The sequence below is a fragment of the Tenebrio molitor genome, chromosome 6 (genome assembly GCF_963966145.1).
Source record: "Tenebrio molitor chromosome 6, icTenMoli1.1, whole genome shotgun sequence".
In the NCBI taxonomy this organism is placed as follows: domain Eukaryota; kingdom Metazoa; phylum Arthropoda; class Insecta; order Coleoptera; family Tenebrionidae; genus Tenebrio; species Tenebrio molitor.
Window position 1 is genome coordinate 1,851,946 of NC_091051.1, and position 17,272 is coordinate 1,869,217.

The 17,272-nt window shown below is 38.8% G+C and overlaps 6 protein-coding genes across 6 annotated transcripts; 5 read left to right on the top strand and 1 right to left on the bottom strand.

Annotated features, from left to right (window-relative positions):
* Positions 1-115: 115 nt before the first annotated feature.
* On the top strand, positions 116-2,567 carry Kr-h2 (Krueppel homolog 2). Its single transcript, XM_069051143.1, has 5 exons — positions 116-488; positions 730-911; positions 980-1,047; positions 1,098-1,231; positions 1,284-2,567. Exons 1-5 carry the CDS (start codon positions 322-324, stop codon positions 1,519-1,521), a joined length of 789 nt encoding a protein of 262 aa, XP_068907244.1. The 5' UTR covers positions 116-321; the 3' UTR covers positions 1,522-2,567.
* RpS3 (ribosomal protein S3) lies at positions 1,936-3,094 on the bottom strand. Its single transcript, XM_069051146.1, has 4 exons — positions 2,959-3,094; positions 2,405-2,771; positions 2,195-2,352; positions 1,936-2,147 (listed from the first exon to the last, which is right to left on the bottom strand). The coding sequence occupies exons 1-4, from the start codon at positions 2,986-2,988 to the stop codon at positions 1,974-1,976; spliced, it is 729 nt and encodes a 242-aa protein (XP_068907247.1). The 5' UTR covers positions 2,989-3,094; the 3' UTR covers positions 1,936-1,973.
* On the top strand, positions 3,068-4,292 carry LOC138133282 (leucine-rich repeat transmembrane neuronal protein 1-like). Its single transcript, XM_069051142.1, has one exon. The coding sequence runs from the start codon at positions 3,208-3,210 to the stop codon at positions 4,162-4,164; it is 957 nt and encodes a 318-aa protein (XP_068907243.1). The 5' UTR covers positions 3,068-3,207; the 3' UTR covers positions 4,165-4,292.
* On the top strand, positions 4,216-5,568 carry LOC138133279 (cathepsin O-like). Its single transcript, XM_069051140.1, has 3 exons — positions 4,216-4,533; positions 4,583-5,106; positions 5,163-5,568. Exons 1-3 carry the CDS (start codon positions 4,357-4,359, stop codon positions 5,467-5,469), a joined length of 1,008 nt encoding a protein of 335 aa, XP_068907241.1. The 5' UTR covers positions 4,216-4,356; the 3' UTR covers positions 5,470-5,568.
* A 3,984-nt stretch (positions 5,569-9,552) lies between these two features.
* On the top strand, positions 9,553-11,314 carry LOC138133849 (equilibrative nucleoside transporter 3-like). Its single transcript, XM_069051821.1, has 8 exons — positions 9,553-9,671; positions 9,722-9,834; positions 9,883-10,129; positions 10,177-10,227; positions 10,277-10,711; positions 10,765-10,850; positions 10,902-11,098; positions 11,153-11,314. Exons 1-8 carry the CDS (start codon positions 9,644-9,646, stop codon positions 11,262-11,264), a joined length of 1,269 nt encoding a protein of 422 aa, XP_068907922.1. The 5' UTR covers positions 9,553-9,643; the 3' UTR covers positions 11,265-11,314.
* Positions 11,315-15,109: 3,795 nt separating this feature from the next.
* On the top strand, positions 15,110-17,272 carry LOC138134008 (equilibrative nucleoside transporter 3-like). Its single transcript, XM_069052066.1, has 8 exons — positions 15,110-15,597; positions 15,647-15,759; positions 15,808-16,054; positions 16,102-16,152; positions 16,204-16,638; positions 16,692-16,777; positions 16,833-17,032; positions 17,088-17,272. The coding sequence occupies exons 1-8, from the start codon at positions 15,570-15,572 to the stop codon at positions 17,197-17,199; spliced, it is 1,272 nt and encodes a 423-aa protein (XP_068908167.1). The 5' UTR covers positions 15,110-15,569; the 3' UTR covers positions 17,200-17,272.

A 17,272-nucleotide genomic window follows, 5' to 3' on the forward strand; every position in this document is an offset into this window, starting at 1 on the left:
TTTGGTACAAATTGGGCGGGAGGTTGGCGTTTTTTGTTGGTGCTTAAATTGAATAATGCATGTTTGGCGATGGACGGCCACTAGATGTCGCGTCGGTATTACAGTTCCCGTCGCAAACGTCAAAAGTCAAAAAAATTAATCTCATGGCAACGTCGTAAATGTCACAATGTCATTGCGTGTTTATTAGCGAGTGCGATAGGAAGGCATCGTCGTTTGTGGCAGCGAAACCTCATTAAACGTGTAGAGTTGTGTCGTTTGGAGCAAAGTGCGCGTCGGCCAGTGTTCTAATCGATATCGGCCCGGGGTCAGAATTTTTGTAAAATGAGCGACAATGCGTCATCTTCGAGCAGCTCCGAGCAGAGGCCCCGAGGGCTGAACGTGGACGCCCTGAAGCAGCACGTCCTGGTCCACAAGATCGACTGCGGCCTTTGGGCCATGCGGATCCTGACGGTTTTCTTCACTTTCGGCTATTTCCTCCCGATTTTTGGGTGAGTGGAGCCATAGCCTTGTGTTTATGGTAATGACGGCGACGACCGATAACCGGTTGCTCTTGAAACACAACAAAATTAATAAGTCGCGCGATTAGGTGAAAAACACGGAGTCAAAGGTAAACATTTGCGCGTTTACGAGCGCCAATAAAGTTCCAATTAAAATGAATTGTTCGCGATTGGTAAAGTGGCGCAACTTTCCACGTGAACTTTCACCCATCCGGCGAAATGTCTGTTGCAGGAGCGCTCAAAATGCGTACTACAAGGCGCTGATCGCCAACGCCGCCATCAACGCCCTCAGGCTGCACCAGAGGCTGGGGCGAGTGCGCCTCAGTCGCGAGTTCCTAGCCGAGTTGCTGATGGAAGACAGCTGCCACTACCTCTTCTACTCGATGATTTTCCTCTACGTGGCCCCCTTGACACGTATCCTTTCGTAATTGCGCCCCAATCAAAATCGAAACTTGCGACATGTTTTTCTTTAACCGGTCCAGTCGTGCTGCTGCCGGTGGTGCTGTTCGCCATCCTCCACGCCGCCAGCTACTCCCTCACTCTCCTAGACGTAACTCGCCTCGCTCCTCGTCACGCACGATTCTATCGTTCTTTTTCCAGACCATGGGCCAGAACTCGTGGTGGGGCGCGCGCCTGCTCATCTCGCTGGTCGAATTCCAATCCTTGAACATTCTGAGACTCATCGCCTTCACGGAGATCATAATGATGCCCCTGACCGTCCTGTTTGTTTTGATGTGAGCCAACCAAATCAAAGGAAAATGTGACGTCACGCTTGTATGATTATAGGGGGCGTGCCAGTCTACTCACTCCGTTCATCTACTACCACTTCTTGACCCAGAGATACACTTCCCGGCGCAATCCGTACAATAGGAACATGTTCTACGAGTTGAGGGTGCTGTTGGAGAGGACGGCGGCCAAGCCGAAGATGCCGTCGTTCGTCAAAGCCGCTCTCTTGGGCATCGTCAACTTCACGGTCAAACTGGCACCACCGCAAGTGGTCCAACCCCAACAGCATCAACAGTGAACGTGTACTCTGTATCCTAACGTATCAACTTATGTTCGTGATATGGGTAATCTACGCCTAGTATTGTTCTTTCACTTGTTTTGTCCATATTTGGTGAAATTTCATGCAAATTCGCACGTGTTCAGGTACAGTATGAAATTTTTAATCTTTTACATCTAGTTTTAGTTTTCTATGTAACAAGCGAATAATCGTTTTAATTTGGTAACTCTGGTGTTAAGTGGTTATTGTTATGGATTTTTTACACGTTATTATGGCAGAGCATTGTACGCGTGGAGAACAGCAAAAATTTATCTCTTGGGTAGTTGCAACACTAGCGGAGTTCTCCACGTTGTCATGTTGTTGTGTTTGTAAGTAAAATTTGTAATTTCACAATAAAACATTTTTTGAAAAAATCGCCTCAATAAAAACACCACAACCTTTCCATAATTTTATTGAAAATTACAATTAAAAATTTATGCAACTGCGATGGGGACAGCTGGAGCCGCGTCCGGTTTCACCGATTTGATCTCGCTGCTTGGGAACAGCGGCAGAATCTCTTCTTTGGGCTCCACGACGGAAACGTTGTCAGGGAGAGGTTTCTTGGGGCCTGTCTTGCCGCTAGGGTCCCAAGGCAACATGATTTTCACCTGAAATCACCCAATCAGACCCATTTCCTGCACCCCAAATCGCGTACCTTGATTCCCAACACTCCTTGCCTCAACAAGACGTGTCTCGTGGCTGTGTCTACGTAATCGTTGCACGGATCGCCCGAATGGATCATCAAACCGTCGACGAATTTCATGGATTTGGCTCTCTGACCTCGCAGTTTGCCAGAAACGACCACTTCGCATCCTAACAAAAAAAAAAACATGTTTCTGATGTTCAAATGTTTTGGTTTTTTTACCTTTGGCCCCACACTCCATGATGTACCTCAAGACACCGTAGCACGCGCGGCGTACAGCGAGCCCCCCTATCAACTTGAACCGCAGCGACTCGGCCTGCGCAATAGCGCACAAACCCCTATTTGCCACTTTCTCACCGTACAAAACGACCGAGTTTTCAGGGAAGTTGAACCGTTTTTGCACTACAGAGGTCAACTCGCGGATGCGACGGTTTTTTTCGCCCAAAACTCGGTCGGTACGGGTGGCCATGATGATGATTTCGGTACGAGTTGGGGTGACTCGCACTTCCACCCCTGAATAACCATCTTCGGACAATTCGCGGGTCAGAAACTCGTTGAGTTCCGCTTTGAACACACCGTCGCCGACAAACTAGAACCAAACAAAAAAAAAACCGATCGGTAAAGACAACACATGTGGAGAGAAGAGAGGTTATGTTTACTCAAATTGATAAACACGGGATTTGCCTCGACTTTGTCACTTGCGAATCAGGGTAAATTTTTAGTTTGTCGAGGGTGTGCGTTTTGAGGGCGAAAAATGCGTACATTGATTGACTTACCTTGCGTTTTTTCGAAATGGGGTTCGCCATTTTGACGTTGAACACGAAAAGATCGTGACTGCAGCTTTGACGTATGGAGACGGAAACTGCAAATGACAGCGGTTGTAGAGGGCGCCACAACTCGGCGCCAAATACAAATTCGAATCTCCAGCTGAAAATAGAACGGATTTATCTTGGGCTCTTGGGGTTATCGTTCGTAACCTGGGGCGCCACAACCTTCTTGTCTTCAGTCTGACGCAAATCGACGAGATGTTTGTCAAGTTTTTGCTGTGCGTTCTGGTTACCAAACTGGCAAAAGGGTGTCTTTACGACACGTTTCACAACACTTCGGTCACACTGGCTGGGGTCAGGGGACCCTTCGACACCATCGACGGATGTTTCGGCCCCGAGAACAATCTGGAAAGAGTGTCTCGCATTCAGATTTTGAACGAAACTGTACCGATCCTCTACGAAGAGGCTTTCCACGATTTGGACTATTTGCTCGATGTTGTCTTGGAGGGCGACGGTGTAAGAGAGATTCGACCGGGAGCGTTCAAAAACCTCCCAAAACTGTACCTGATCAGGCTTAAACGTAACCAAATTAGGGAGATACGTGGAGGGGTTTTCAATAACTTGTCTCTGTCAGAATTGAGTTTGGTGAGCAACCAAATTGAAAGAATCGAGACTACCGCCTTCGATCATTTACCGAATTTGAATATTGTACTTCTCAGTGACAACAAGCTGACCAAGTGGGATCCCAACTGGTTCCTGGGAAGTCCCCAAATCGCGATGCTTAATTTTGAAAGTAATTTGATCGAGAGATTGCCGACCAGAGCCTTCCGGAACGTCAGAGGGGTACATGTTGTCAACAATCGCAACGTTTCGACGACCATTCATTTGAACGACAACAAAATTCGAACCATCGACGATGAGGCCTTCGACGGACTCGTCTCCTTGGGGTGGTTGTTCTTGCAACGCAACGAAATAGACGTTTTCAATCAGAAATCTCTCGGGAGCTTAAGACAACTGGACTGGTTGCGTCTAGACCATAATCGTTTGCAGTGCATCCCCGAAAGACTGGTCGTGGTAGCCCCCAACGTCAAGTACTACCTCGAGGGTAACCCCCTAACAGAAGAATGTATCGCAAAGTTCGACATCAAGACCAAAAGCAACGGTTCGCGAATAAATAAAGTCAATTTTACGATAGATTCATCGTTTTTTGGATGATTAAGTGATTAAGCAGGGAAATTTCTTTTGTAATTTATAGGTTATGTTAACTAGTGTGACAGTAACAAAAAGAAGCTTTTAATACTTTAATAAAGTTGTAACAGACGTTTATCGCAGTCAAGATAAAACATTGTAATTATTGAACGCGATAGATGATGTTGTTATCAATGTGTTTGTCATAATTGTTGAGATATGGCTCCGTGGACAACATACTTGCAAGTTTTTTTCTGCGTCGCCTTGTTGTTTTTCATGATTCCGATCAAAATTGACGGCCCAGACGAAGTTGAATTGCAATTTCTCGATTATTTAGAAAAATTCCACAAAACCTACGATGGCGACATGTACCAAAGCAAACTTCAAGCGTTTAAGGTAAACAAAATGTTTTGTCTAGTTGTTGTGGTACGAGTTTTCCTTTTAGAAATCTTTGGACAACATAAACGCATTAAACTCAAACAAAACCGGTGATTCTGCCGTGTATGGACTAACAAAATTCTCTGACATGCTTCCCGAAGAGTTCCTAAACAAACACCTGCACCTGAATTTAAGCCAAAGATTTATTCCTCACAGTAACAAACATCATCATCATCACCCTGACAAGAGGTCGACGCTTCCGCAGAAAATTGACTGGAGAGAGAAAAAAGTGGTGACCAAAGTACACAACCAGGGTAACTGTGGGGCTTGTTGGGCTTACTCAGTAGTGGAAACTATTGAGTCGATGTATGGTATCAAAACCCAGACAACTGAAGATCTCAGTGTGCAGGAGATTATTGATTGTGCTGGCAACAACAATGATGGGTGCAATGGGGGTGACATCTGTAGTCTGCTCTCTTGGATGACAATTACTAATTTTACAATACACAAAAAATCTGATTATGGCAAAAACAGTCATTGTGGAAAAGTCTCGGCAAAGGGGGTTCAAGTTCAAGACTTTGTCTGTGACAGGTATTGGATCTGTGCAAGTGTGCAAGAAAAAACTTCTAGTAATTTTTTTTAATTAGGTTGGTAGGTTCTGAAAACGTTATGATGAAATTACTGGTGGACATTGGACCACTTGCAGTGGCTGTGAATGCACAAACTTGGCAGAATTATATTGGAGGAGTGATTGAATATCACTGCGATGGAGATGTTTCAAGCTTAAACCATGCTGTTCAAATTGTTGGTTATGATTTGACCGCAAAGATTCCTCATTACATAGTTAGGAACACATGGGGAGAAGACTGGGGAGATCGGGGCTACTTGTACATAGCTGTAGATAAGAATATGTGTGGGGTAGCCAATGAAGTATCAGCTCTAAAAGTACTGTGATTTAGATTAGATTAGAAAATTGTATCCACTGTTATGTAAAAAAATATGATTATACAATTTTTACATTTTATATACCTAATAAAAATACTCTTTTTATGATGAATGTGGTTTGTGTAAACTCTTCCCTTTATAAAATATTTGAAAAAAAAACCTAAATTTCTAATTTTGGTAAGGGTGAACCATGCATATCTGAATGATTACACAGGTGTGCAAAATTGTGCTCATCAATACTTGTTTTAGTTTTAACAACGGTTTTAGATGTTTTTTGTAGTGACGATTACAAGATTTTTTTACATCACATCACATAAGGTTATTCAGGAAACGAGATTTTTAATAGTTATTTGTACAACTAGTTATGAAAGTCATACTTTTTTCATGAATTTGCAGTTTGATTAACAAAGGCTACGCAATTAAGTGGAAAAAGATACTTTCATAACGTGTTGTACACACCATTTTTTTTGCATATCGATCTAAGTTGAAAATTTTCGTCTAAAAGGATTTATGAAAAATTACAACAAAAAAAAGTGTTTTGACAATCATCTTCAAGGAGATGGAATAAAATGATGCAAAAAAGTATTGCTTTCACTACGATTTTTTGTGTAAAAAGTGCCACTTCCATTACGATATGCAAAAAAATAGGAAAAAATACTACAGCATAAATTTAAAAATTATTAATTATATTAAGAGAAATACATAATATTATATCTTTGTTATTGATAGTAGGTATACATTATAAATTCTTGTGATACCCTGGTTTTTTCTCCTCAAAGGTTCTAGTGTACCTTTTCCTCTTGTGAACCATGTGAGGTTCATCTCTTTTTAACGTCCAACAATAGTCGGCGACCATGTTCACATTCCATCTTCCATCTGCCTTGTACCTACTTTCGATTTCCTTTATGTTTTGGTGAAATCTTTTACCGTGTTCTTCACTGATGTCCCCCAGATTTTCAGGAAAATAGTCCAAATGAGAATTTAAAAAATGCATTTTGAGGCTCATTCGACAACCTAAGTTTTTGAAATTGATGCGTATTTATCTTCGACTAAGCTTTTACTCCTATAATTTAGGGTTTTATTATTGCTGAGAAAATTCTGAACAAAAATGAGGTCAATGGCCGAAACTTTTCATATACCTGAATTCAACTTATTCTAAAGTCCATTCAAAAATTTAAAAAAAAACACCAAATGTTGCTTTAGGTTGGTAAAATTTTAAAGACCCTTTTCATGCTCTGTTGGTAACAATAAATTATGACATTTATTTGATTCAAAATAAAATTCACTTGCTTTGAATTTCGTTCATATTGTTTTATTAGCAGCATGTTTCATTTATTTATTGATTCTTATTATTTTTACTTAAACATGCCCAGAAAAACGAGACACTTAATAAACATTTAACCTCAAAATTACAAGTCTCACCAAATTTTACACTAGACAGCGTTGCCGATAGTAATTATCGAGAAAAATGCGACCTTGGTGGTTTTTTGATTTTTGAATAGACTTTATACAATGACTAACCGCAATTTGGTTTGGATTGGCGAAAAAAAAATTTGTGGCAACTGTGTGGATAGGATAGAATTGATATTTCTTTGACAATTCATAAAACGCGCAATTTTGAAAATTACCAAATTAATGTGCAAAGGCTAGAGCCCGCCTTGGCAATGGTAAAATAAAAAAATCAAATGCACGTTTATGAAATGTCATACAAATGTGAAATATCAGCTCTACCCCTAAGTGGCGGCTCGTCAGGGGAGGTAGTGCCGCCCCCCCAAAAAAAAAACTGTACAAAAATTTCCTTAAATACAGTTCATCCGTTTTCAATATACATTAGTGTTAGGGAATTTTCTTTTTTTGTATTGCAATGACATGGACGTGGAGGCGATGAATATCCGGCTTTTCCTCCTGATGTATTGTGGGTTGCATTTTCTATTCCGTCGGGCTCATTATCACTCGTATACCACCAGCATAATGCGTCTGCGTCAGATTTCAAACCAAACACTCCAAGGCAATTAAAAAACTGTCGCTGATGTGGGTGCCATTAACGATTTCAAACATTTAAATTTCACATAATTATTAAAAAGAAAATTGATAGAAATGAAATTGAAAATTGTCAAGATCGTGCAGAATACTTGCTCATGTACAGTCGCGACCAATAAATTTTGATCGTCAAGGTCATTCTTTGGCGCAATGGAAAGTGCTCTAATGTGAAACGCGCATAACCCCTAATAAATTCTATTTGTCTTGCCTTGTCAAAATCTTGTCAACTTTTTGGAAGTCCCAACTCTGTTAAAATACGATATTGGGGCCATAATTTTAAATGTTTAGAATAAAACTTAGACAGTTTTATTTACGTTGGCCCTAATTAAGCAGGCAAAATTTTTAATTTGTCACAGTAGCGGAATATTTCAAAATGACCTTGATGACCAAGATTTAATGCTCGCCACAGTACGCTTTTAATTTATTAAATTATCAAGACATTTGTATGACATTTCATAAGCGTGCTTTTTTTTTTTTTTTTGAACGATGAACTAACAAAGGAATGTCAATACTCAATTCTATCCCATCTATTCTTTTCTTTATCTAGGCTCTGTCCTACCCACACAGTTGCCACATAAATTTTCGTACATAGTTGCCATACTTATCCACAATCATTTTGAATCACCCAATATAATACTGAGTGGCTCACAGGAAGTAATGCACGTAATAAATTGTATTCCTGGCTGTGTATACTTTTTAATCAGCGATCAGAAAGTTCAGTATGGTGCAAATTAGGATATTGTGATTTAAAAAGATTATTTTATTTTTTTATTTACGAGTATAGGCATGGAAAGTATAAAAACATATTTCATCCAAGTGTAAATTTCAGTTACTTGGCAAATTAAATGTAGCAACAGCAATAGAAAAATTCACATTGAGTCTCATAATCTTAAAATTAAACATAATCGCGATATAATTAAAAGATTATCTTTTCAAAACCTATCTTTTAGAGGACATGATGAAAGTGAATCATCCTTAAATAAAGATAACTTCAAAACGAGCGTTTTAAAGGCTCACGAGTGCCAAAAAAGGCTCAATTTACACACGAACGAGTTGAATAAAACGTTTTTTTTTGTTCGACGAGCCCCTTAAAGGCTCCAAATCGCTTAAAATCTTTAAAATTAGCTTGACGTTTCGTTTTGACAAGTTGTGACATTTATCAAAATCCGTTCACACAGGAGAAAATTTTCAAAATCTGACAGTGTCGAGCAAAAAAAAAATTCCGAGGAAAACTAGACATAGATTTTTTCATACTTATGAGTAGCGCTGTCACATTACTTTTTCAGGTATGAAACCGAAATTTGAAGCACGAGGCGTCAGCCGAGTGATGCAAACAGCCCGAATACCTGACAGCGCACGAATATTGAATAACGTTTTTCATGTTCGTTTGGGCAAAGTCTTAAAAAACATTAATTGATTGTAAATGTTGAGGTTATCTCTGACAGATGTCAAGTTAGATATATAACCGGGAAAGTTTACCTAGGTATATATGTATTTAGTTATATACGACTTTCCCGGTTATGTATCTCAGCAAACGAACATGAAAATATTTTGCCTGACTCAGCACCAACAAGTCCATCAAATTCATTTTTTATTTTCGAAACAGGTTTTTTATTGTAAGTCTGTCTTATGACCCAAGTTATTAAGAAACTACAACTATTCGTTTATTTACACGTGTTTTATAGAAATAAGAATAATAATATAAAGTGCAGGCAACCAAAACTATACAGTAGTGGAATTATGTACCAGAAAAGCGAGTTCGTCATTTTGCGAAAGAAGAAGCTCCAACCTGCAACACATACTACGAAGAATCAGTTTTATTTATTTATGTAAAATCTAATATTAGAATAAAACTATAAATAAAAAATATGATTCGTTAAGTGACTCTCAAATTGTGTTATTATTATCGTCTATTAACAAGATTATATTGATTACATCGGTATTCTGAAATTTGCGAATCATTACGTTGCGGTTTTCGGCAAAATCATCACTCGAAATTGAAACAAAGGTAGACACATATACAATCAATCAAATATAATTAAATTGAAAGTTGTACACTTGAGATATGACTAATAATATAGTGGAGCAATGTGGGAATCTTATTTAACCACACGACTTGAACCCGAGAAGTTCTTGCTCTAAGATGGAAGATAAACCAGAACTTTCTATGGGTAAGTTTTCGAAAGTGCGTCCACCTCCAGATAATTTTTTGAGATGTTAGAAACTCCAAGCGGGGACAAACCCAAAGATGCCTACTGGATAGTCTACATTCTGTATTTTCTTCTGGGACTGGTGCACATCCTACCCACGACCTTCTTCGTAACAGCGCACGACGTGAGTATTTTTGTGACCACCGGGACGAAATAAAATCAGCGATTTTAGTACTGGATGTACAAATTCCGAAACACTTCGCTCGAAGATGCCGACTCGAGTCAGAGAACTGTCCTCCAGACCCAATTCTCACCTGGTCTCACTATAACTCTTCAACTGTCCACCATCTCATTCCTCTTCGTGTCTCTTTTCTTCGGACACAAATTTTCCATCAAGCTGAGAATGTTCGGGCCACTGATCGTCGTCCTGACAAGTTATATCATAGCGGCGATATTTATCCACATCGACACCGACACCTGTAAGCCCCACACACTCTTTCGCCCTTTTCTAACGATTCTTTTTCAGGGCAAGAAGGATTCTTTGCAGTGACAATGATAATCGTCGCTGTGATCACCGGTATTCATCTCCTTATCTAACCCTCTCGTCTCTACCAATTTTTTTGTAGCAATGGGTTCAATTATTGGTATGGCCACCATATCGACCATCTCAATCTTCCCTACTAAATACCTTGGAGCATACCTCATTGGCCAAGGTATGTCCGGGATTTTCACAGCCCTTCTCCAGATTCTGTCCCTGGCGATCTCAATAGGGACACTGGACAGCGCTCTGGTCTATTTCTGGGTGGCAAACGGAATCATCGCGTTCACTTTGTTCTTGATGACACTTGTTATGCAGCGCAATCGATTCTATAAGTACAACATGGAGAACTACAAACCGAGAGAAGGAAAGATGTTGGGTTTTCGCCAGATTGTGGACATTATGAAGGTAATCTGGCCTGGTCCAGCTATTATATTCTTTTATTTAGTGACCACCAACACTGTTCATCCTGCTATCACGTCGCTGGTAGTGTCGGAAGGCGAAGGAAATGGTCCATGGAACGGTGAAACAATTCCGTCTAAAAACACAACAAATACTTAATTATTTCTCTTGCAGACGTGTACTTTGTACCAGTTATAACATTCGCTTTGTACGCCATTTTGGATTATGTTGGCAGAACAATCTCTCTTCACCTCCAACCGGTACAAATTCTTCAATTTGTTTTACCAATTTTCTCATCGTGGAATTTTTAGAATATCAGACCTGAGTGGCTGGTCGGTTTTACCGCTGTAAGAGTCATATTCATTCCGCTGTTCCTGTTCTGCAACGCTCAACCTCGGGAACATTTGTCAGTAGTCTTTGGCCACGACTATCAGTACATTATCATAATGACAGTGTTTGCGTTGACTAACGGATACCTGATGAATATGGCTAGTCTCATTATACCAAAGTAAGGCGTTACAAGGTGTTGAAAGAGTAGGTACATTTTGCGTTATATTTTTAGAATGTTACCTCCTGCGAAACTTGAAGATGCTTATCAAGTGAACATGGTCGTTACTGGATCAATTTTAGGAGCTCTCTCTTTTCTCAGTTTCGTGTCTGTAGATCTAATATAGAAATACGTCGTGTTGTTTACTTTGAAAAAATAAATACAAAAGAAATTATTTTTTCTATTTTGCGTTGAGAATAAGTCTATTCTAGCACCCAAATGACGTCATTTGAGTCGTTGGCGTGATAGAATAGACTAGTAAAATTTACTGTATTGATGTTGGTAGCGTGAAGTGTCAACTGACAGACGTCAAAAAATAAATCTCGCAGGGAGCAATGCAAATTAATAAATAACAATGAACAAAACGTTTAATTTTCATTCTGGGATTTGGACTTCTCCGGCAGTAAATTTTCTAACGTCTTTTGTGCAATTTGCCTAATTTGCGGCGACGTTAATGATAAACTTTCTTCAGCATTCATTTTCAAACATCAAATGCGAAAATAAAAAAAATCTGACGTTTTCAATTAATTTTTTTCACAGCCGGCTAAAATTATGCCACATAAAAAATGTCACCAACCACCGCAAAATTCCCTACATTTAAAATTTTTATTTTTTTATTTATAAAATGGTATAAAGCGGCAAAATAGAAAAAAAAGTAAAAAAGATTCGTTGCAGAAGGTCCTTCAAGCACTCATTTGTTCCTCAACTCGCCGCTACGCGGCTCGTTTCGGAATTTCACATTCGTGCTTGAATAGATGCCTTCTGCGAGTTATACAGTGCCTTTTTTTTAACGCTGGCCATAGGGATTTACATTACAAAAACTTTGGATCGTGTTAATAAGCTTTTTAGCTGAAATTTTTAAGTAATGTACGGTCGGTAGACAAATAAAACTGGGACACTTAAAATTTAATCTATGTAAATCAGACCATTGAATTGTCAATATATTTGTCAGTGTCTATATAATATGTCATACCAAAGTTAACCTATTTGTGATAAAGCCGTAATTAAACGATGCAAATTTGTAAATTTTGACTTATGTGATTGTCATTTTTGTCCCAGTTTTATTTGTCCATCGACTGTACAATGGCCGGCAAAAAAAATTAGCCACCACTTTTGTGTCACGTCAAAATCCAAATGTGTAATTAATGCTTTTTTGACACTGACATTTAAATGATGGCTAACTTTTTTTGTCGGCCTTTGTACTATTGGGGACAAATTACTTTGGTCGTCAAAGTCAGTTGACTGACATAAAGTTGTAAAGCAAGCATTAGGACGGTTAACCTTATTTTTTACTACTGTCAACCACTGTTACATTGACTGTTACTGTCAAACTCATCATTGCAAAATGTTAAATACCGAAAAATGGACAACTGAAGGAGATATTCCTAGGAGGAAAAATTGAAAAGGTTTCCACAAGGCAATTTGGCCCATGGACAATCCCCCAGAAACAAGGGAGATGATTCTAAATTTTTGAATGGTGGAAGGTGCCACATTTTTGACAAGAGAAAAGTCAATAATTTGAAATTGTCATCACTATTGACTTGGTTTACATTAATTTGTTTTGAAGTGACAGAAGAATGACGACCGAAGTATTTTGTCCCCAATAGTACTATTTTGAACTCACTAACTTCAAAATGACATTTCGCAAACGCAACGCGAACGTAAATTTCGCGCACTACTGCTTCAAAATCATCCAAAAAGCATTGGCCTTTTTGAGCATTCTGAAAGTAATTTGACTTAATAATAATAAAATCTGGTTTACAAAACGTCATTTCTCCAATTTGGATGTTAAAGAATGAAAATAAATCGCTATTAATTGGATTGACACCAAGGTTGGTAGAACTGACTAATTTGTATAGTAGGTTGCCTCGTTGAAAATTGAGGGACGGGGGTGAAAAAGTAACTCGTGACGTAAAATCAACCCAGAAATTCTGAGTGTTCGAATAGAACCCAAGGTTCTATTGGGTTTTATTCTAGTGAGAGAACACCTAATGCGTGATTGACACACTCTGTCGTAAAAGTTTAGTGCATTATGACGTCACGGGTAACTTTTGCGGGGGAAAAAAATTCAAACTAAAGTCCATTCAAAAATCAAAAAACCACCAACGTCGCATTTTCCTCGATAATTACTATCGGCAACGCTGTTTAGTGTAAAATTTGGTGGGTGAGACTTGTAATTTTGAGGTTAAATGTTTATTAAGTGTCTTGTTTTTCTGACCATGTTTAAGTAAAAATAATAAAAATCAATAAATAAATGAAACGTGCTGCTAATACAACAATATGAACGAAATTCAAAGCAAGTGAATTTTATTTTGAATCAAGTAAACGTCATAATTTATAGTTACCAACTTAGTATGAAAAAATATCTACCTAGGGTTTTTTTAAATTCTACCAACCTAAAGCAACAGGTGGTGGTTTTTTAATTTTTGAATGGATTTTATGTAGTCAAATAGCAACGAGGCAATCTACTCGTACTTACAGGATTATTCACATAAGATGACGAGCCAGACCAGGTGAAAATGCAACCCAAAATACACTTTACAAAGCATTCATTGTGTTTTAGTATTTAAAAATTAAATCAGGAATCCGGTACTATTCCGGACACGGAATCTTGGCCACAACTGACATTTAACTGACAAATATGTGTGAACTGGCCTTTATTGAATATAACCCAACTTTTGACCCGTACTTTTTTTGTCACAAGAAAAACTTCAAAGTGATTTTTAATCATAATTGTCATTTATTAATGACACTAATGATTAGTTTAAATCATTTTTTTTTAAATGTCTAAAAAATGTTGGCCAAGATTCCGTGTCCGGAATAGTACCTACATCTGTCATTACATTTTTCGTTCATATTTAGTATTTGAAAAGGTTTTCGACGGTCACAGAACCGATATGATCCTACTTACCCATTACTTTTGTGATTTTAATCGCTTATTACTCTTATTAAATCATACTTTGTTGAGAGAGGTATTTTTCTGTCAGAACTTGACATTCATTTGGCTGACGTTAAAAGCTGTCTACTCTCGTGTCAAAAATAAATTGCTCCCTAGGATTTAGGGATATTCGTTACTAAGTTGCCATAAATTTGGTTAGGTTGGAGGCTATGTGGTTTCTGGTGACAAACAAAAGATATCCCAAAAATGTAAGACAGCAAATTAATTGTAACAGTTGCAAATGACTAATTTCTCGCTAAGTGATAGATGATTTTTCGTTTCACAATCAATTTTGGTTACTGGCGGCATATTTATTTGGATTTAATCTCTCAATTCAAAGTAACCAACCATAGGCATTCAAAATAACTTTTGAAAATTCTAGTTACGTTATTTCCCTAAAAGTTGGAATTCTAGGGAGTAATTTATTTTTGACACGAGAGTATGTTTTATGTGCATTATGATAATGATGGATAATGTAATAGGGATCGAGATTGCTTTGTGAATTGCCTTTTGGGTTGCATTTTTACCTGGTCAGGCTCGGCATCTTACGTGAATAACCTGTATACAAATTAGTCAGGTCTACCAACCTTGATTGACACTGGCAAGCGCCATCTATTCACTAAGTTGGAAACTTATTGGGTAATAATTTAAAAATGCTAATGTTCGTTTCAAAAAATGTTGTACAAACCTAGATGCGCCAAGACGTATTCGGCACATTCGCGCAAATGAAGCACTCGCTGCTTCGTCGCTTGTGCCTCAAATAATGCGCTCATGTGCGAAAAATGTCTTCCCGCACTCGGTTCGTAAATAACTATTGTGTCTAAATACAAAAACTGTGACCCCTCCGGAACGCTGTGGAAGCTTCTTGTCCCCATGCTTTAAGTCAGACGTCAATCAGCGAAGCAACAAATCGTTCATTTAATCTTATCCGCACGTAAAATGATAGGAGCGATAAATAGAAAGATTTATTGTTTATTCTGGGACTTGTAGACATGTCTTGGACCTTCCCTTCGACAACACAACCTTTATATCCAAAAGAAATGAAAGAAAAAGTTGCAGTAGTGTTGTACAAAGACCTCTTACACTCAAATTACTTCAAATTCTTTACCACTTTTATCAATCTTCTTCATGAGATTTCAGTACAAGCAAGTAATGTCGAAGGATATCAAATCTACTCCTAGTTGCAGGAGTGCATTCTTGCGGGTTTCTTTTACGATAGATAGGCTACGCTATGATAAGAATAAGATAGATTAGGGAGTTATTTAATAGTACATAATGAAATTAGTTTACAACGCAAGGAATTATGGCATCAGTGATCGATTTATCATACCAATGAGTCAAAGCAATACTCGAAATTAGAACAATCTAAGATGATCAAAGAATTACACTGAAAGCTGCACACTTGAGATTCGATTAAAACATACTGAATCGTCTCTACTAATTCGGAGACACATTCAAACAGACGACCTGAACCCGAGAAGTTGTGTCTCTGAGATGGACAACAAACCAAAACTCTCTGTCGGTAAGTTGTCGACAGTGCATCCATGTCGAGATTATTTTTGAAATTGTAGAAACTCCAAGCGGGGACAAACCGAAAGATGCGTACGGGATGGTCTACATTTTGTTTTTTCTTGTGGGACTAGTGCAGGTTCTACCTTATACCTTCTTCGTGACAGCGAACGACGTAAGTGTTTGCGTGATTACTTGCATGAAATAAAATCAACGATTTTAGTACTGGATGTACAAATTCAGAAACACTTCGCTCGAAGATGCCGACTCGAGTCAGAGAACTGTCCTCCAGACCCAATTCTCACCTAGTCTGACCATAACTCTTCAACTGTCAACCATCTCATTCCTCTTCTTGAACCTAATCTTCGGACACAAATATCCAATCAAACTGAAACTCTTCGGACCACCAATCATCGCCCAGACATGTTATGTATTAGCAGCGATATTCATCCACATCGACACCGACACCTGTAAGCCCCACACCCTCTTGCACCCCATTCTAATGATTCTTTTTCAGGGCAAGAAGGATTCTTTGCAGTGACAATAATAATCGTCGCTGTTGTCACCGGTATTTATCTCCGCATCCAAAGCTCGCGTATCTACTATTCTTTTTTTGTAGCAATGAATGCGGTGTTTGGTATGGCCATCTACTCCAGCATGTCAACTTTCCCTGCCAGGTACCTTGGAGCATACCTCGGGGGCCAAGGTATGGCCGGGATTTTCACCGCCTGTATCCAGATTATCTCATTGGCGGTCTCGATAACCAGAGAAACCAGGGCTCTGGTGTATTTCTGGGTGGCAAACGCGACCATCGCGTTCACTTTGTTGTTGATGGCAGTTATTATGCGGCGCAATCGATTCTATCTCTTCTACATGGAGAACTACGAACAGAGAAAAGGAAAGATGTTGAGTTTTCGCCAGATTTTGGACATTTTCAAGGTCATCTGGCCGGGTCCAGGTATTATGTTCTTTTATTTAGCAACCACCAATATTGTCCATCCTGCTATCACGTCGCTGGTGGTGTCGGAAGGCGAAGGAAATGGTCCATGGAACGGTGAAACAATTCCGTCTAAAAACACAACAAATACTTAATTATTTCTCTTGCAGACGTGTACTTTGTACCAGTTATAACATTCGCTTTGTACGCCATTTTGGATTATGTTGGCAGAACAATCTCTCTTTACCTCAAACTGGTACAAATTCTTCAACTTGTTGTACCATACGTACTTCTCATCATGAACATTTTAGAATTTCAGAGCTGAATGGATCGTAGGTTTTGTCGCTGCGAGATTCTTCATATTCGTTCCGCTGTTCCTCCTCTGCAATGCTCAACCTCGGAAGCATTTACCAGTAGTCTTTGACCAAGATTATCAGTTTATTATCATAATGATAGCGTTTGCGGTGACTAACGGATACTTGGTTAACATGTCTACTCTTATTATACAGAAGTAAGCGTTATTATAAAGTGTTGAAATTGTATATTTTGGTGTAAATTCGTTACAGATTGGCACCTCCTGAGAAACTGGAAGATGCTTATCATGTCAACATGGTCGCTTCTGGGACGATTTTAGGAGCTCTCTCTTTTGTCAGTTTCGTTTCTGTAGGTATAATATAGACCCGAATAAGAACAAACAAAAATTTGAAAGAATACGTTGTTGTTTATTTTGAAAAATAAATACAAAAGAAAA

What these genes read in the sequence shown, in the direction of transcription:
- Kr-h2 (XM_069051143.1), top strand. Translation starts at nt 322, where the DNA reads ATGAGCGACAATGCGTCATCTTCGAGCAGCTCCGAGCAGAGGCCCCGA. An exon ending in TATTTCCTCCCGATTTTTGG is followed by an intron (nt 489 to 729) that starts GTGAGTGGAGCC and finishes TGTCTGTTGCAG; the next exon opens with GAGCGCTCAAAATGCGTACT. An exon ending in CTACGTGGCCCCCTTGACAC is followed by an intron (nt 912 to 979) that starts GTATCCTTTCGT and finishes TAACCGGTCCAG; the next exon opens with TCGTGCTGCTGCCGGTGGTG.
- RpS3 (XM_069051146.1), bottom strand. Translation starts at nt 2,988, where the DNA reads ATGGCGAACCCCATTTCGAAAAAACGCAAG. An exon ending in CCATTTCGAAAAAACGCAAG is followed by an intron (nt 2,772 to 2,958) that starts GTAAGTCAATCA and finishes GTTTGGTTCTAG; the next exon opens with TTTGTCGGCGACGGTGTGTT. An exon ending in CATGGAGTGTGGGGCCAAAG is followed by an intron (nt 2,353 to 2,404) that starts GTAAAAAAACCA and finishes TTTTTTTGTTAG; the next exon opens with GATGCGAAGTGGTCGTTTCT.
- LOC138133282 (XM_069051142.1), top strand. Translation starts at nt 3,208, where the DNA reads ATGTTTGTCAAGTTTTTGCTGTGCGTTCTGGTTACCAAACTGGCAAAA.
- LOC138133279 (XM_069051140.1), top strand. Translation starts at nt 4,357, where the DNA reads ATGGCTCCGTGGACAACATACTTGCAAGTTTTTTTCTGCGTCGCCTTG. An exon ending in GCAAACTTCAAGCGTTTAAG is followed by an intron (nt 4,534 to 4,582) that starts GTAAACAAAATG and finishes TTTTCCTTTTAG; the next exon opens with AAATCTTTGGACAACATAAA. An exon ending in CAAGACTTTGTCTGTGACAG is followed by an intron (nt 5,107 to 5,162) that starts GTATTGGATCTG and finishes TTTTTTAATTAG; the next exon opens with GTTGGTAGGTTCTGAAAACG.
- LOC138133849 (XM_069051821.1), top strand. Translation starts at nt 9,644, where the DNA reads ATGGAAGATAAACCAGAACTTTCTATGG. An exon ending in TAAACCAGAACTTTCTATGG is followed by an intron (nt 9,672 to 9,721) that starts GTAAGTTTTCGA and finishes TTGAGATGTTAG; the next exon opens with AAACTCCAAGCGGGGACAAA. An exon ending in TCTTCGTAACAGCGCACGAC is followed by an intron (nt 9,835 to 9,882) that starts GTGAGTATTTTT and finishes CAGCGATTTTAG; the next exon opens with TACTGGATGTACAAATTCCG.
- LOC138134008 (XM_069052066.1), top strand. Translation starts at nt 15,570, where the DNA reads ATGGACAACAAACCAAAACTCTCTGTCG. An exon ending in TCTTCGTGACAGCGAACGAC is followed by an intron (nt 15,760 to 15,807) that starts GTAAGTGTTTGC and finishes CAACGATTTTAG; the next exon opens with TACTGGATGTACAAATTCAG. An exon ending in AGGAAATGGTCCATGGAACG is followed by an intron (nt 16,639 to 16,691) that starts GTGAAACAATTC and finishes TTTCTCTTGCAG; the next exon opens with ACGTGTACTTTGTACCAGTT.